Genomic DNA, 13,907 nt, shown 5'->3' with positions numbered 1-13,907 from the left:
AATAGCCTTTTTGATTTCGACTAGGTTAGATTTTAGTTCTTTTATTTCTCCAGAAAGGGTGTTTCTAATAACTTCCACGCTTTTTTAAGCCCAGCTAGTATCTTTAAAGTCATGTTTCTGAACTCTAGGTCTGAGATCGTACTAATGTCCGTATTGAGTAGGTCCCTGGGAGACGGTACTACCTCTTGTTCTTTTTGCTGAGGTGATTTTTTTCGTCTTGTCATTTTGTCCAGAGGAGAATAGATGAATGAGAGAACAAAATGCTAACAGGTTAACAATGTTGCCAGCAAATATACTCTATACAAATCAGAAAAGACCTGAAACCAGGGGAAAAGAAAGGGAAAGAAAGACAAAAGAAAGAGGAATAAAAAGAAAAAGATAAAAACAAACAAAAACAGAACAAAACAAAAAAAAAGAGAATATGATCAAATATGATCAGACTAGTGAATAGATCGGTGCCACACACTAGATTTGGGGCGTATTTTGGTCTGTTAGAAGAAAGTGCCTCCTAATATTTTAAAGGAAGAAAGACTTATATATGTACAAAATAAGGATTGATACAATGAAGGGATGGAAGATGACTGTAAAGATGAAAATTATAAAAGATTTTATAAAAGGAATTGATAAGATAAGAAGTTGTTTGAAAAAAGAAAGAAGAAGATTAAAAAACAAAGAAGAAAAGAAAAAAAGAAAAGGGAGAGAATGTGATCAGGCAGGAGACTAGAACAAAGCCATACACCAGTGATTTAGGGTATATTTTGATATGTTAGAAGAAACTGTATCTCAAGTTTTTAAAGAGAGAACAACATATATATATGCCAAAAATAAGGGTAACTACTATGAAGGGATAAAATATGACTCTAAAAATGAAAAATAAAAATTTTTTTTAAAAAAAGGGATTGATAAGATGTTGGTTGAAAAAGGGAAAAAGAAAAATTCAAAAAAAAAACAGTTAAAAAAATCAACTTTGAAAAACTAATGAATCATGGTTAAAAAGCCATGAATTCTATGTGCAGTATTCCCCTATTGCTGGAGTTCTCCTGTTCTCCTTGATCAGTAAACTTGGTCTTGGCTTGCTGGCTGTACGTGCCGATCTTCTGGGGGAGGGGCCTGTTGCCATGTTCCCAAATGTCTTTGCTGGAGGCGGAATTGCCCCGCCTTTCCCGGCCAGGCTAAGCAATCTGCTTCGGTTTGGTCTCTGGTGCTTTTTCTCCTCCAAGCTCTTGGTACAGCTTTGGAGGACCAGAGTGAAAATGGTGGCCTCCCAATCTCCACCCAGAGGAGCTGAGAACTCAGGGCTCCACTCCTCAGTGCGCCCCCAGAGAAAAGCAGTCACTCCCGTGTCCCCGGTCTCCGGCTGCACTCTGTGCTCACCCGGCCTGTGACTGAGCGTTTCTGTCTCTGGCACCCGACCCCGTGTGGAGTATCCAAACCCAGCAGATCCCTGCGGTGCACTCCTGCACCACTCCTCCCCGGGGAGGAAGGGGAGTCTCCCTGGCTCTGCTGCTTGTTGGGTCCCTGCTGGAGGAGCAGTGGCTCGACTGGGCCGCAGATCACAGTTTATGGCAACCCCAAGCTGAGAGCCCGCGCCTCAGCTCCGTCTCTGCAGCCGGCTTCCCTGCTCTGATACCTGGGGGCTCTGCCGCACTCAGGCACCCCTAGTCTTTCTGTGACCCCGAGGGTCCTGAGACCACACTGTCCTGTGAGGGTTCCACCCCCCGCTTAGCCACCGGAGCGACGTCCCTTAGCGGAGCCGACTTCTAAAAGTTCCGATTTTGTGCTCCACGGCTCTATCACTTGCCAGACGTGGCCGATGGAGGCCCCCTCCCCCGCCGTCTATCCTCCCGAATATCGCCTCGGATTCACTTCTCCGCACGTCCTACCTTCCAGTAAGTGGTCGCTTCTCTGTTCAGAGAGTTGTTGCTACTCTCTTCGATCTCCTGTTGAGTTCGTAGGTGTTCAGAATGGTTTGATCCCTATTCAGCTGAATTCCTGAGACCAGACGAAACCCAGGTCTCCTACTCCTCCGCCATCTTGCTCTGTCCCCTGTCTGACTGTTTTGAAGACAACTGCACTTCTTTACAATTCCACCAGCCGTGTATGAGGGTTCCAATTTCTCCATGTCCTCACCAACTTTCATTAGTATCTGTCTTTTTTTTTGGTCCTAGTGGAAGCAAAGTAGGATCTCATTGGGGTTTTGATTTACATTTCCATAATGAGCTATGATACCAAACACCTTCTCATGAACATACCGGCCATTTGTATATCTTCTTTGGAGAAACGTCTATTCAAATCTTTTGTCTATTTTTAATTAGATTATATCTTTTTATTGTCAAGTTGTAAAAGTTTTTATATAGTTTGGATACTACTCCTTTATCAGCTATATTATTTGCAAAAATTTTATCTCCTGTGAGTTTTCTTTTTTACTTTTTCTATAGCACTCTTTGAAGCACAAAATTAAAAGAGTTTTTTCTATTTTGATGATGTCCAATTTATCTATTTTTTTCTTTTGTTGCTTGCGGTTTTGCTGTCATATCTAAGAAACCATTGTCTGATCCAAGGTAACAAAGATTCTCACCTGTGTTTTTTCTTTTAGCTGTGACTTTGAGGTATTTGATCCATTTTGAGTTAATTTTTTGTGTATAATGTGAAGTATGAGTTCAACTTCATTTTTTGCCTGTGGATATCCAGTTGTCCCAGCACCATTTGTTGAAAAGACTATTCTTTCCCCATTGAATTATCTTGGCACCTTGTTGAAAAATCAATTGACCATAAAAATATGGATATATTTCTGGACTCTCAATTCTATTCCATTGATGTATATGTCTACCTTTAATGCTGATTTTTAATAGAGAGTGCTTCCTAGGAATATGTTCAGGATTAAAGGAAATAATGTATACAGAGCAATTAATAGTAGGCTCAAAGAATTAAACACTAGTGATTTTGTTCCTGCCGCTGGTGCTGTTACCACTTTGTTCCCAGGAGCAGCCCCCCTGGACTTGTAATGTTGCTAGAAGATCACCAACTCATAGAATTTTAAAACCAGAAAAATCTGAGAACTCACTATCTAGTTTCTTCACTTAAAACCAACCAAAAGAAACAAATGAACACACACACACACACACACACACACACACACACACACACACACACCTAAACCAGAGGGGTTAAGTCATTTACAAAAGATTATACAGCTATGGAGGAACCAAGATCAGAATCCACTATTCCCACACTTCATGTCTTGCTTTTGGCACCGTGTCATACTATTTCCGTATACAGAATCTGGCATGACCTAGCCTAGAATGCATGCTATAATTCTCAAATTAGTCTCACCTCTAGTTTATGAAATAAGCTCCCTTGTTAAAATGCAAAAAAAAAAAAAAAAAAAAATTAACCCTACAAGAATGAAATACCAGTTCTTTAAAAGTCTTTACTGTATTATTCTTATAAATTAACTTTGAGTATAATGGAAATCATTTCACATTTATGTTATTTTTCACATGGTCTCTTAATATTTTGTTATTCTCTGAGGATAACAAGAAAGAGAGGAGGAGTGGGGAGGAAAAAAACAATAATAGCTATTTAAGGCTCTTTAAAACATTCTCTCTGGGACACGTGGGGGGCTCAATTGGTGAAGTGTCTGCCTCTTGGTTTCAGCTCATGTCATGATCTCAGAGTCATGGAATCGAGCCCCATGTCAGGCTCTGCTGAACATCAAGTCGGCTTGAGATTCTCTCTCTCTTCCTCTGCTCTCCCCCCTCTCTCAAATAAACAGATAAATAAATTAAAAAAAAAATTCTCTCTAATCTAATCTAATCTAATCTAATCTCCACATTCTTGCCCATTTTATGGTAGGGGAAGCTGAAGCTTAATGGCCTTAAGTATTTTTTTTTCAATCGCACAGAAATTAGTTGGAAGAAAAATGGTATTCAAACTTCAGCCTTTATGATTAAAAATCACAAGATTTTTTTTTAAAAAAACAGTGCCATCCAGTCTTAAACAAAACACTTAAAACCTAATTAGCAAATACTGTGCCGGGACAGGGACAGGGTAGGTTTGAAATGGGTGAAATTACTGCCCTTGGAAATAATGGAGTATGGTGCTCAAGCCTGTACCCTGTCCCTTCTACAAACAGAAACAGACACTCCCTAAAAGAAAAGAGATAAGGAGGAGTCAGGCAATCTCTTTAAACAAATCTGTTGATTTGACCCATGCATTTGCTTAGGCTCAATTATTCAGCTAAAGAGGAAGAAATTCAAATTTATTGAATATTTACTTTTTAGCCTGGAAGCATATATAATGCAAGCTTCCCAGTTATCAAAGGAGAACATACATCATCTATATATAAATCCAGACTTAACTTTGAAGGAACTGAGATTTAGAAAATGAGCAATTAGGAACAGACTAAGCTAAATAACATGATTCTAAATAGCATGAATAATATCAAAAATGAATATATAAAAATGAATAATAGCAACTAACATGTATAAAGTACTCATTTCCAGGCACTGTGCTAGTATACTATACACATTTCCACTTAATTCTAATAAGTAGCTAGAAAGAGAATTGTTCTCTTCATGTTACAGATGAAGAACTGGGAGCTCAGAGGAGTTAAGCCAAGATTGTCTAAGGTTACACAGGTATGTTGGACCCCCAGAACCTAGGCTATGGTACATGGTCTTCTCATATGCTATTCCAACTATATCATATCAACTTTATGGAGGATAGTGTTAATATGTACAGAATCACATATTTCAATCCCTAATTTACTCAGGTTTGTTTCCTCACAAATGCATAATAACATGTATAAGAAACTATAATTGACTCTTGAACATGGGGGAGAGGGGTTTCAACCCCCCAAGCAGTTGAAAATCCACATATAACTTGTGACTCTCCAAAACCTTAACTACTAAGAGCCTACTGTTGATCAGAAATCTTGTTAATAACATAACAACTGGTAACATATATTTTATATGTTATATGTATTTTATACTGTATTGTTGTAATAAATTAAGCTAGAGAAAAAAAATGTTACTAGGAGAATCAAAAGGGAGAGAAAATACATGTATAGTACTGTACTGTAAAAAAATGTATATTAGTTAACCCATTTAGTTCAAACCTGTGTTGTTCATGGCTCAACTGTATATATAGTAACCATTTATTTACTCCACAAAATTTTATTAAGCACCCATTATGTGCTAAGCATAGTTCTAAGTACTGGGAATATAGTGGTTTATACTATAGTTTAGGACCAGAAAGACTTTAAACAAATAATCATACAAATGTATATAAAAACACAAAGCTATATAAGAATCATTAAGGAATATTTAAGGTTGAGAAGACATTGGAACAGAAGGACCTGAATTAGATGGGTTGGGGGGAGGATTAGGGTCCTAACAAAGACTTCTCTGAGGAGCTAACGTCAAAACTGAGCCCTGATGGGAAAAAAAAAATACATACTATGAAGGTGGGGGGTATTTCAGGGAGAGGAAGGGGCGAATGTCAGATCTCTAGGATGGAAAACACTTGACAGATTATAAGATACCCAATTTAAAAACCTATGCATTCATATATTACATTAAGTGGGGAAAAGGATGTTACTACACCTCAGGTTTTGGTTTTATATAATAGGAATAGGAGGATAAATATAGCAGATTGCTTCTATGGAATAGCTTAGTTGCAAAGATAAATTGTACGATAAAGACATAAAAAGAATGCCTTGGGAACAGAAGAGAGAGCAACTAAGGCATCGTAAAGGAGTTCCTGGTTGACCTGAGTTGAGTTGAGTGAAGGATGAGGATTTCGTGCGGCACAGAAGTGGGAAAGCACTTTCCCAGCAGAAGGAATCGTATGTGTAAAAGGCACAAAGATGAGAGAACGATGTAGCCTCAGAGAAGGGGGGGGGAGGGCTACCTGTTAGAGAAGGGGCTAGTAGTTAGGTTATGGCCAGACTACAAATGGTTTTGTAAATCCTGCTAAGTGTGGACTTTCCAGTCTTAGCCAGGGGCAGATATTGGGGGTGTTAGGCAGAAGAAAAATATTTAAGAGGTGATTGTGGTAGGTGTATAGGGTTTGGAATTATAAAGTGGTGGCAGGTTGAGAAATGAAGAGACTTTTGTCATATTCCAAGCTAGAGATAATAAGCTTCTCAACTAACCCAATGGCAATGTGATTGGAGAGGATGGGGCAGGTTCGAGAATGTTTTGTGTCTAAGAACTGCTGGCCATGCTAAGGCTAAAGAGAGAATGTATAAATACCTCATGGTAACCCAGAACCCTAAGATACTTCGGAAATCTGCCTCTTCCTCTGATTGCTATCTGATAAAATATTATCTCTCTCTTTATATATACATCTCTCTTTGTCTATGTATATATGTCTCTGTGTGTGTGTGTGTGTGTGTATACATAGAGTGGCAGACAATATTTTATTTATGTCTATATATACATTTATATGTCTATATCTATTGAACGATTTTTAATCTATTTATCTTAAAGGACCACAATTTGAAGTGCTCGTAGTTGTGCACTGAACAATCTGCACAACCATATGAAGGGTTGTATCCCACCACCATCAATGAAAAGAGAACTGATGCATACACTATTGGCAGGGCTGGGGGCCCCTCGTGTCTGCAGATGTGACTAAAACACACTGTGCTATTTGTCATCTTTTAATTAGACTTGTGTGAGTCCTATCATTTTCTGGGAGTAATTTTGATACTTTGGATAAGACTACTGTACATTTTTGTGTTCACCTATACAACCATATGGATAGAGACACATAGATACCTAGATTGACACATAGATTCATAGATACTTAGATTCATTTGCCACAGATAAGTGTCTGCAAATGGAACCAAGGTCTCCTGTCAAAATATGTAGGAGCATTTATTTATTTTCAATTGCTCCTTTCTTCAAAAAATTGTCATGCTAACAAAGGAAGGGCCATAAGAGTACTGCCAAATTCAATTCAGATTTAAAATTAAATTAGAAGCGTTGAGAGCCGCCCTTGGTGCGTGCTGCTTGCCAGTAGCATGCCCTGGAGAAATAAAGATGACTAAGATGGGCTCCTCCCTCAGTGGTGTGCATTGTGTTGGAGAAGCAACTGGAATGAGGTGGTTTTGTTCATTGTGGTTAAGTGCTGTGAGCGAAGATGCACTGGGAGATCATTCAAAGCAGAGGAAACAGAATATGCAAACATAAATACTGTGTTCCAGGCATTGATAAGATGTTAAACAAAGAAGCTGCTTAACCTGATGGAAAGAATTCTGCCATTTACTGGCCATGTCCTTTTGGGGAATTTACTTAACCCTCCCCTTGCCTCAATTTTTTTTTTCATTTTTCATAGTGAGAATATTTGTTTTATTTATTTCATAATTTGTGAAGAAACCATAAGATAATATACATGCAAGCAATTTGAAAACAAGCATTATGTATTAATATACATTATTGCATCGTACATATTAATAATAAGGATATCATAATTGAGAAAAAAAGAACTTTTCTTTTTCTCAGTTCACTCGCTGTACTTCCTTTCTTCCTGGTATCCACACCCTTGATGCTATACTTGTCTTTCCTCCCTTGAGAAAGTAGCAGGGTCCTTCTGGAAGAGCCAGGGGGCAGTCAGCACTGCCTGGGGCTTGGTGGGAATGTGTGGAGTAACTTTGCAATTCCACCAGGAACCTGCCTCCTGATGGGTGACATTGACTGAGCAGCTAGAGAATGAGGAGGTCATGCTAAATATCCATGGAATTTTACAAATATCTATTACACCAGGACCCCTTGAACTATCAGATGCAACATAGCCAGTACAAAACTGATGATTCTGAACTGGAGGTTGTGTTGGGAGATCTGTCCTTGGGCATCATATATACTAAATTATCCTCTACTAACCTGACTGTACCACCCCCCTCCACCGAGCTGTGTCTACCCTAACACCAGCACCAGGGAGACTCCTGGGTCTAGAGAAAGAACTTCAGAGGGCCAACACATCCAGCTAAAGCAGACATTATTCTGAGAATATTGTGGAAGATGCACTGAAGTTGTTGCTTTATAAAAGTGAAAAAAGTATTGACATTTCTAAGCCCAGAACTATTTTTTAACAAGCTAGAAAATACTGAAAAACAGGTAGTACAGTTTTCTCATGAGAATGCAGTGTAGTTAGAATGCACACTATTTTTTCCCAGTGTGTATTTGGGTAAAATATGTGCAATGAAATTTCAGGCCAAATCCTAATGCAGAAATAATCCAAAATATGGCAGATTTATAAGCTAGGCAATTTTTATTTATTTGCTAATGTGGATTCCCTTAAGAAGTCAAATGCTCTACATGTTACTTATGGCTTCTCCTTGAAAAGACTTACCTCTAAGGTCTCAGCAGCATAAAACTCCCGGCTGCAGAGTTGTCTGAATCAAGCATCAGCCATAATTCTCCTTTGCCACTGACTCTGGGTGGTTCGGAACCTACCAGTACTCTACCTGTTTGGTAATTAATAATTCATAATTAAACTGGCAGTTTGAATAAATCAACAGAGCCATAGGCTCGGAGCCTCCTCTCTTGCCATCCTTCAGAGAATCATAACAGAGAAGAAAGGTTTAGGTATCTGAAATCCTCCATTAAAAGCTTTGACCTCCTGCCCCCAATCCCACCCCGTAGTTTTTTGGATTTGTACCATCTGTTCTTTGGATCTTTCTTTCAAAGAGGAATTAAGCAGGACCCTTGTCAGCCTTGTGCTAGATACTGAGGAAATAGAGATGCATGTGACTCCACCCTTACCCTCAAGCAACTAAGTCTAGGTAAAAAGACAGGCATGAAAAAATCTGCCATGATACCACGTGCTCAGTCCCCTCTGCGTGGAAAGTTCAGACAAATACAGTAGGAGAGACAAGTAATTCTCTTCTCAGGATTTGGGGAGAAGTGAAGGAAAACTGCAGAGGGGAGGTGATCTTTGAGGTCTCTTGAGTGATGAGTCATATCTTTTCAGGTAGGAAATGGAGAAAATAAGAGGAAAACAAAGCAATGGAAGTACTTATGCTTTTGCCATGTTCCACGGAGAGCCAGGGTTGAGCCCTAGCAGTGCACAGTGTTAATGGCTGCCTCGTTGGCAAATCAAGCAATCTGAACATTATTATTGAGAATAATACCTATCATAAAAGCATGCTATGCAAATATTTATAGACTAATACCTCCGTTTGAGTGCAAAGAATCATTCTCATGTATTTCTTTTCTCCTTTGTTTCTTTACAGTTCCTCCCCAGATCATGAATATCTCCTCAGACATCACTGTGAATGAGGGAAGCAGTGTGACCCTGCTGTGTCTTGCTATTGGCAGACCAGAGCCAACTGTGACATGGAGACACCTGTCAGTCAAGGGTAAGGCTTTACCTTTGGGAATTTTTCAGTTATTCTATTATTCTATTGAAGAGTTTGTTCTAAAGCACAACAAAACTTTGGGAATCAGAAAGCAATGCTGTATTTGTAACATAGTAATGTAAAAGCAAATAGGCCACAAGCATCAGTCACTAAGTATTCCATTCCCAAAAAAAGAAAAGGATTTATAAAGAGAAAATATACTGAATTATTTTCTCAGTCCTTTTTATGGCCATAGAAAACTTGTGTTTTCCCAACCAGGAAGAACAGAGGTGCCATAACTTCAAATAAAGATACTAATTTCTCAAGGTGGAGATGTATGGGTAAGTCGTCATTTGCCCTTTCTTTAAGAAGAGTGCTAGAAGGCTAGAATGCCCATTGCAAATGTTGGTGTTACTGTGCATCCTTGAGAAAAAAGATCTCCTCACTCAGTACTTTCAGACCATTTCCCCAGAGCCACACCTCTTTGACCTATATACATCAATAGTCTACCTGAGTGGAAGAAGGATGATGGAAAAGATGAAGTACACCTAGCATGCATGTACTGGGCACTCAGTGGTTGGCATTAAACATCAGTGATAATCGTCTCCACCTTTGTAGGAAGGGAACCAAAAGAACAGTGGGCCCTATCTGTTTGGAACTAAAACTTACCCCAAGTTGAACTTGAAGAGATGGGCACAGAGTCACTTGGTATATTTATACATTACTAGAAACTATGATTAATTCTAGAAATTATACAAGAAACAAATGCTCCCTCAAGCATCAGAAAATACACAAATGAATTTCAGTGAAATAGGAGAATGTGTGGAGTATGCCTGTGCGTGATGTAAAAATAACCTAGATCTAGAGGAAAACATAGGAACACATCTTGGTAACCTTGAGATAGACAAAGTGTTGCTAGGACATCAAAGGCTCTTACCATAAAAGAAGAAAACATGAATACATTTGGCTTTGTATTATTTTCTCACAGAGGCTGTAACAAAGTACTACAAATGGCATGGCTTAAACAACAGAAATGTATTTTCTTGTAGTTCTGGAGGCTATATGTCCATGATCGAGGGAAGGTAGGGTTGGTTCCTTTCAAAGGCTGTGAGGGAGAACCTGCCCAATGCAAATCCATTAGCTTCTGGTGGTTGGCTGGCAGGCTTTCGTGTTTCTTGGCTTGCAGATGTATCACCCTGATTCCTGCCTTCATTATCACATGGACTTCTCCATGTGTGCTGTCTTTGTGTCAAATTTTCCCTTTTTATAGGGCCACCAACATATTGACCTCATCTGATCTTGGTAAACTTGTAAAGACCCTATTTCCAAATAGGGTCACATTCTGCGGCACTAGGATTAGAACTTCAGGGTATCTCTGATATCATCAGTTCTGTATATGCTATGTTGCATCTGATAGTTCAAGGGGTCCTGGCTTAATAGATATTTATAAAATTCCATGGATATTTAGCATGACCTCCTCATTCTCCAGGTGCTCAGTCAATGTCACCCATCAGGAGGCAGGTTCCTGGTGGAATTGCAAAGTTACTCCACACATTCCCACCAAGCCCCAGGCAGTGCTGACTGCCCCCTGGCTCTTCCAGAAGGACCCTGCTACTTTCTCAAGGGAGGAGAGACAAGCATCAAGGGTGTGGTTACCAGGAAGAAAGGAAGCACAGCGAGTGAACTGAGAATGCAATTCAATTCATAATGGCTTCATCAAATTTAAAAACACCATTAAGTGTAAATGAAAAGACAAGCCATAGACTGGGAGAAACATTTGTCATTCATATACCTGACAAAGAATTTGGGGTTTTGTCTGGGTTATGTTTGGGCTTCATTTGGGTTATATGAGGAATTCTTACAACATAATTTAACAACCCATCTTGAAATGAACAAAACATTTGAACAGACAATTCACGTAAGAAGATATATGAATAAAAATTAAGCACATGAAAATATGCACAATATATTTACCATAGAAAGGAAAATTCAGTCATAATGAAACACCACTACACAACTGCCAGACTGTCAAACTTAAAAACAACAATAACAACAACAACAAACCCTGAAAATATCAAGTGTTGCCAAGCATGTGGAGCAACTGAAACTCTCACACATTAACTCTGGGACTATAAAATGCTATAAGCACTATGGAAAACAGTTTGGCACTTTGTTATAGAGTTAAACATACACTTAACATATGACCCAGCAATTCTGCTCCTGAGTGTTCACCAAAGATAAATGAAAATGTCTGTCTACAAATATACATTGTACATAAATGTTCATAGCAGCTTCACTTATAATAGCCTCAAACTAGAAATAACCTCAAACCTTCAACAATTAAATAAATTGTGTATTTATCTATTTTTAAACAGCTATTTATCTATATTTAAACAACAAATGACTTCTCAGCAAGTAAAAGGAACAAATCATTGCTGCATGTAACAAAATGGACGATTCTCGAAAACAGGCTGAGCAAAAGAAGCAAGACACAAAAATACCTACTGCATGATTTGATAGGCAAAACTAATTCGTAGTGACTGAAATCAAGTCAGTGGTTACCTGGAGTAAGGATTTGGGGAGATGTGACTAAAGGGGCACACGGGAATTTTTTCAGGTGATGGAAATGTTTTAGATCTTGAATGTGGTGCTGGTTATGTTGTCGCTTACATAAGTCAAAATGTCAAAGTATACACCAAAAATGGGAACATTTTATTGTATGTAAATTAAAATCTCAATGAAATTTTAAAAAATATACACATAGAGATATGGGAAATACTGACCTGAAGATTTGCCCCTAATCTGTAACATAATTTATGTAAGCAGTACTTCCTAGATGAGAGACTGGACTTGTTACTAGGACCACCATTTAAGGGAAAACTTAAATGGTCTCATGTCCTCCATGTAAACAGAGATGCATATGTCAACCCCCGCTTTGTTGCAGGGAAAGATAATGCTAATAAATCCTCTGAATATTCTTTGTATACAGACCTCAATATTGAAACATAAAATGTCTATATTATAAAATAATGTTAACAAGAATGTTAAACTATACATGAGGGACATCACAAAGCCCAACTTTAATGTAAATGGGGCAGTAGCTTATGTTCCCAAAGACATAAGGCCTATGGGAATTTTGCTTGAAGTGAGGGATAATTTTGGATTTATATTACATACAAAACTATGTCTAAACATCAGACCAATTTCTATGTATTTGGTAAATTCAGAGTTTTTTATAAATGCTTGAAATCACAAAATGCATTTATTTGATCCTAAATGCATAGTTCTCTGAGCCTAGAAATCTTTTTTTAATTATGTTATGTTAATCACCATACATTACATCATTAGTTTTTGATGTAGTGTTCCATGATTCATTGTTTGTGCATAACACCCAGTGCTCCATGCAGAACGTGCCCTCTTTAATACCCATCACCAGGCTCACCCATCCCCCCACCCCCCTCCCCGCTAGAACCCTCAGTTTGTTTCTTGGAGTCCATAGTCTCTCATGGTCCGATTGAAAGGCATTTCGACTTTGTGTAAGTGTTTTGAAGCAATACCTTATAATGGTACACTGGTAAGTTTTCCCTCTTAAAATAAGGGAAATTCATCCATATTCTCAATCTTTTATACAACATAATAGTTACAATTCAGCCTCAAAAAAGCTCAGAAAACCCTACATTTAAATGATTCCCCTGCTCTTCCAATCTCCCAGGCTATGATCTACTTTCAGTTGCCTTTTGCCTTTTTCATAGCTTTGGCCTTCACTTTGCTGTCTTTCCTTCCCCCCATTGTCTTTCTCCTCCTCTTTCAATGACATTTAAATATTTTAAACTCAAAGCATTATTTTCCAAATTTGAAAAGCTTTGGAACCTGGAGAGTTTGCAAGTTTAAAATGTGCATCTGCAGAGTGACTACCATTATTTATTTTTAGAAGGCTATTCCTTCTCACTTAGAGTTGAGGAGGCTCTGGGAAGTTGTTTTAAAGGTTTAGAAGAGCAGCCAATAAAACTTGAACATCAAAAAGCATTTTTAGAACAATTTGCTGGTTAATTCAGCATGCAAGAATAGGAAATAAAAGTTGCAATGACATTTCCTTTGAAATTCCAATAGGATTACATTGGAGAATTTAGCTCACTGGACAGCCTTGTTCCCAAAATGCTAATAATGCAAGATTTGAAATCTCTTGGTTAAATTTAGGGATCTGTATAACAAAGTGAATGAACAAACTTTCATTTAGAAATAGAATATTTTAATGAGCAGATTGTTAAAGATTAAGAATAGTGGTAATGCTTATAATTTAAAAAGACAGACCAATGCTTATAGTTTAAAAAGACAGACCAAACAAATGCCGCCAATCCCTAGAAATTATAGGAAAAAGGTAAAAGCTAATGATCCAATAAATCCATTATCACACTAGAGACAAATAATGGTAAGCCTGCATGGATCAGAAACACAATATGGAATCTCTGAAATATAAAAAGCAAATAGATGTAATGAAGAGGAAAAAAAAAAAAAAAACAGCTCCACATGATCTATACCTGAAATGACATATAGTTGAAAA

The 13,907-nt window shown here is 38.1% G+C and overlaps 1 protein-coding gene across 6 annotated transcripts in view; it reads left to right on the top strand.

The window, feature by feature from the left end:
- The window catches only part of OPCML (opioid binding protein/cell adhesion molecule like), a 1,085,195-nt gene that overhangs the window by 973,875 nt on the left and 97,413 nt on the right, over positions 1-13,907 (top strand). For all 6 annotated transcript variants that reach the window (XM_073903999.1, XM_073904001.1, XM_025893733.2 and 3 more), the window contains one exon: positions 9,242-9,367. In XM_073903999.1, coding sequence (XP_073760100.1) covers positions 9,242-9,367 — 126 coding nt within the window. The remainder of the gene's footprint in view (positions 1-9,241; positions 9,368-13,907) is intronic.

Source organism: Callorhinus ursinus, unplaced genomic scaffold, assembly GCF_003265705.2.
Source record: "Callorhinus ursinus isolate GAN/ISIS: 27379988/994484 unplaced genomic scaffold, GSC_fseal_2.0 scaffold19, whole genome shotgun sequence".
Classification (NCBI taxonomy): domain Eukaryota; kingdom Metazoa; phylum Chordata; class Mammalia; order Carnivora; family Otariidae; genus Callorhinus; species Callorhinus ursinus.
This window is presented reverse-complemented; position numbering and strand designations above follow the sequence as displayed.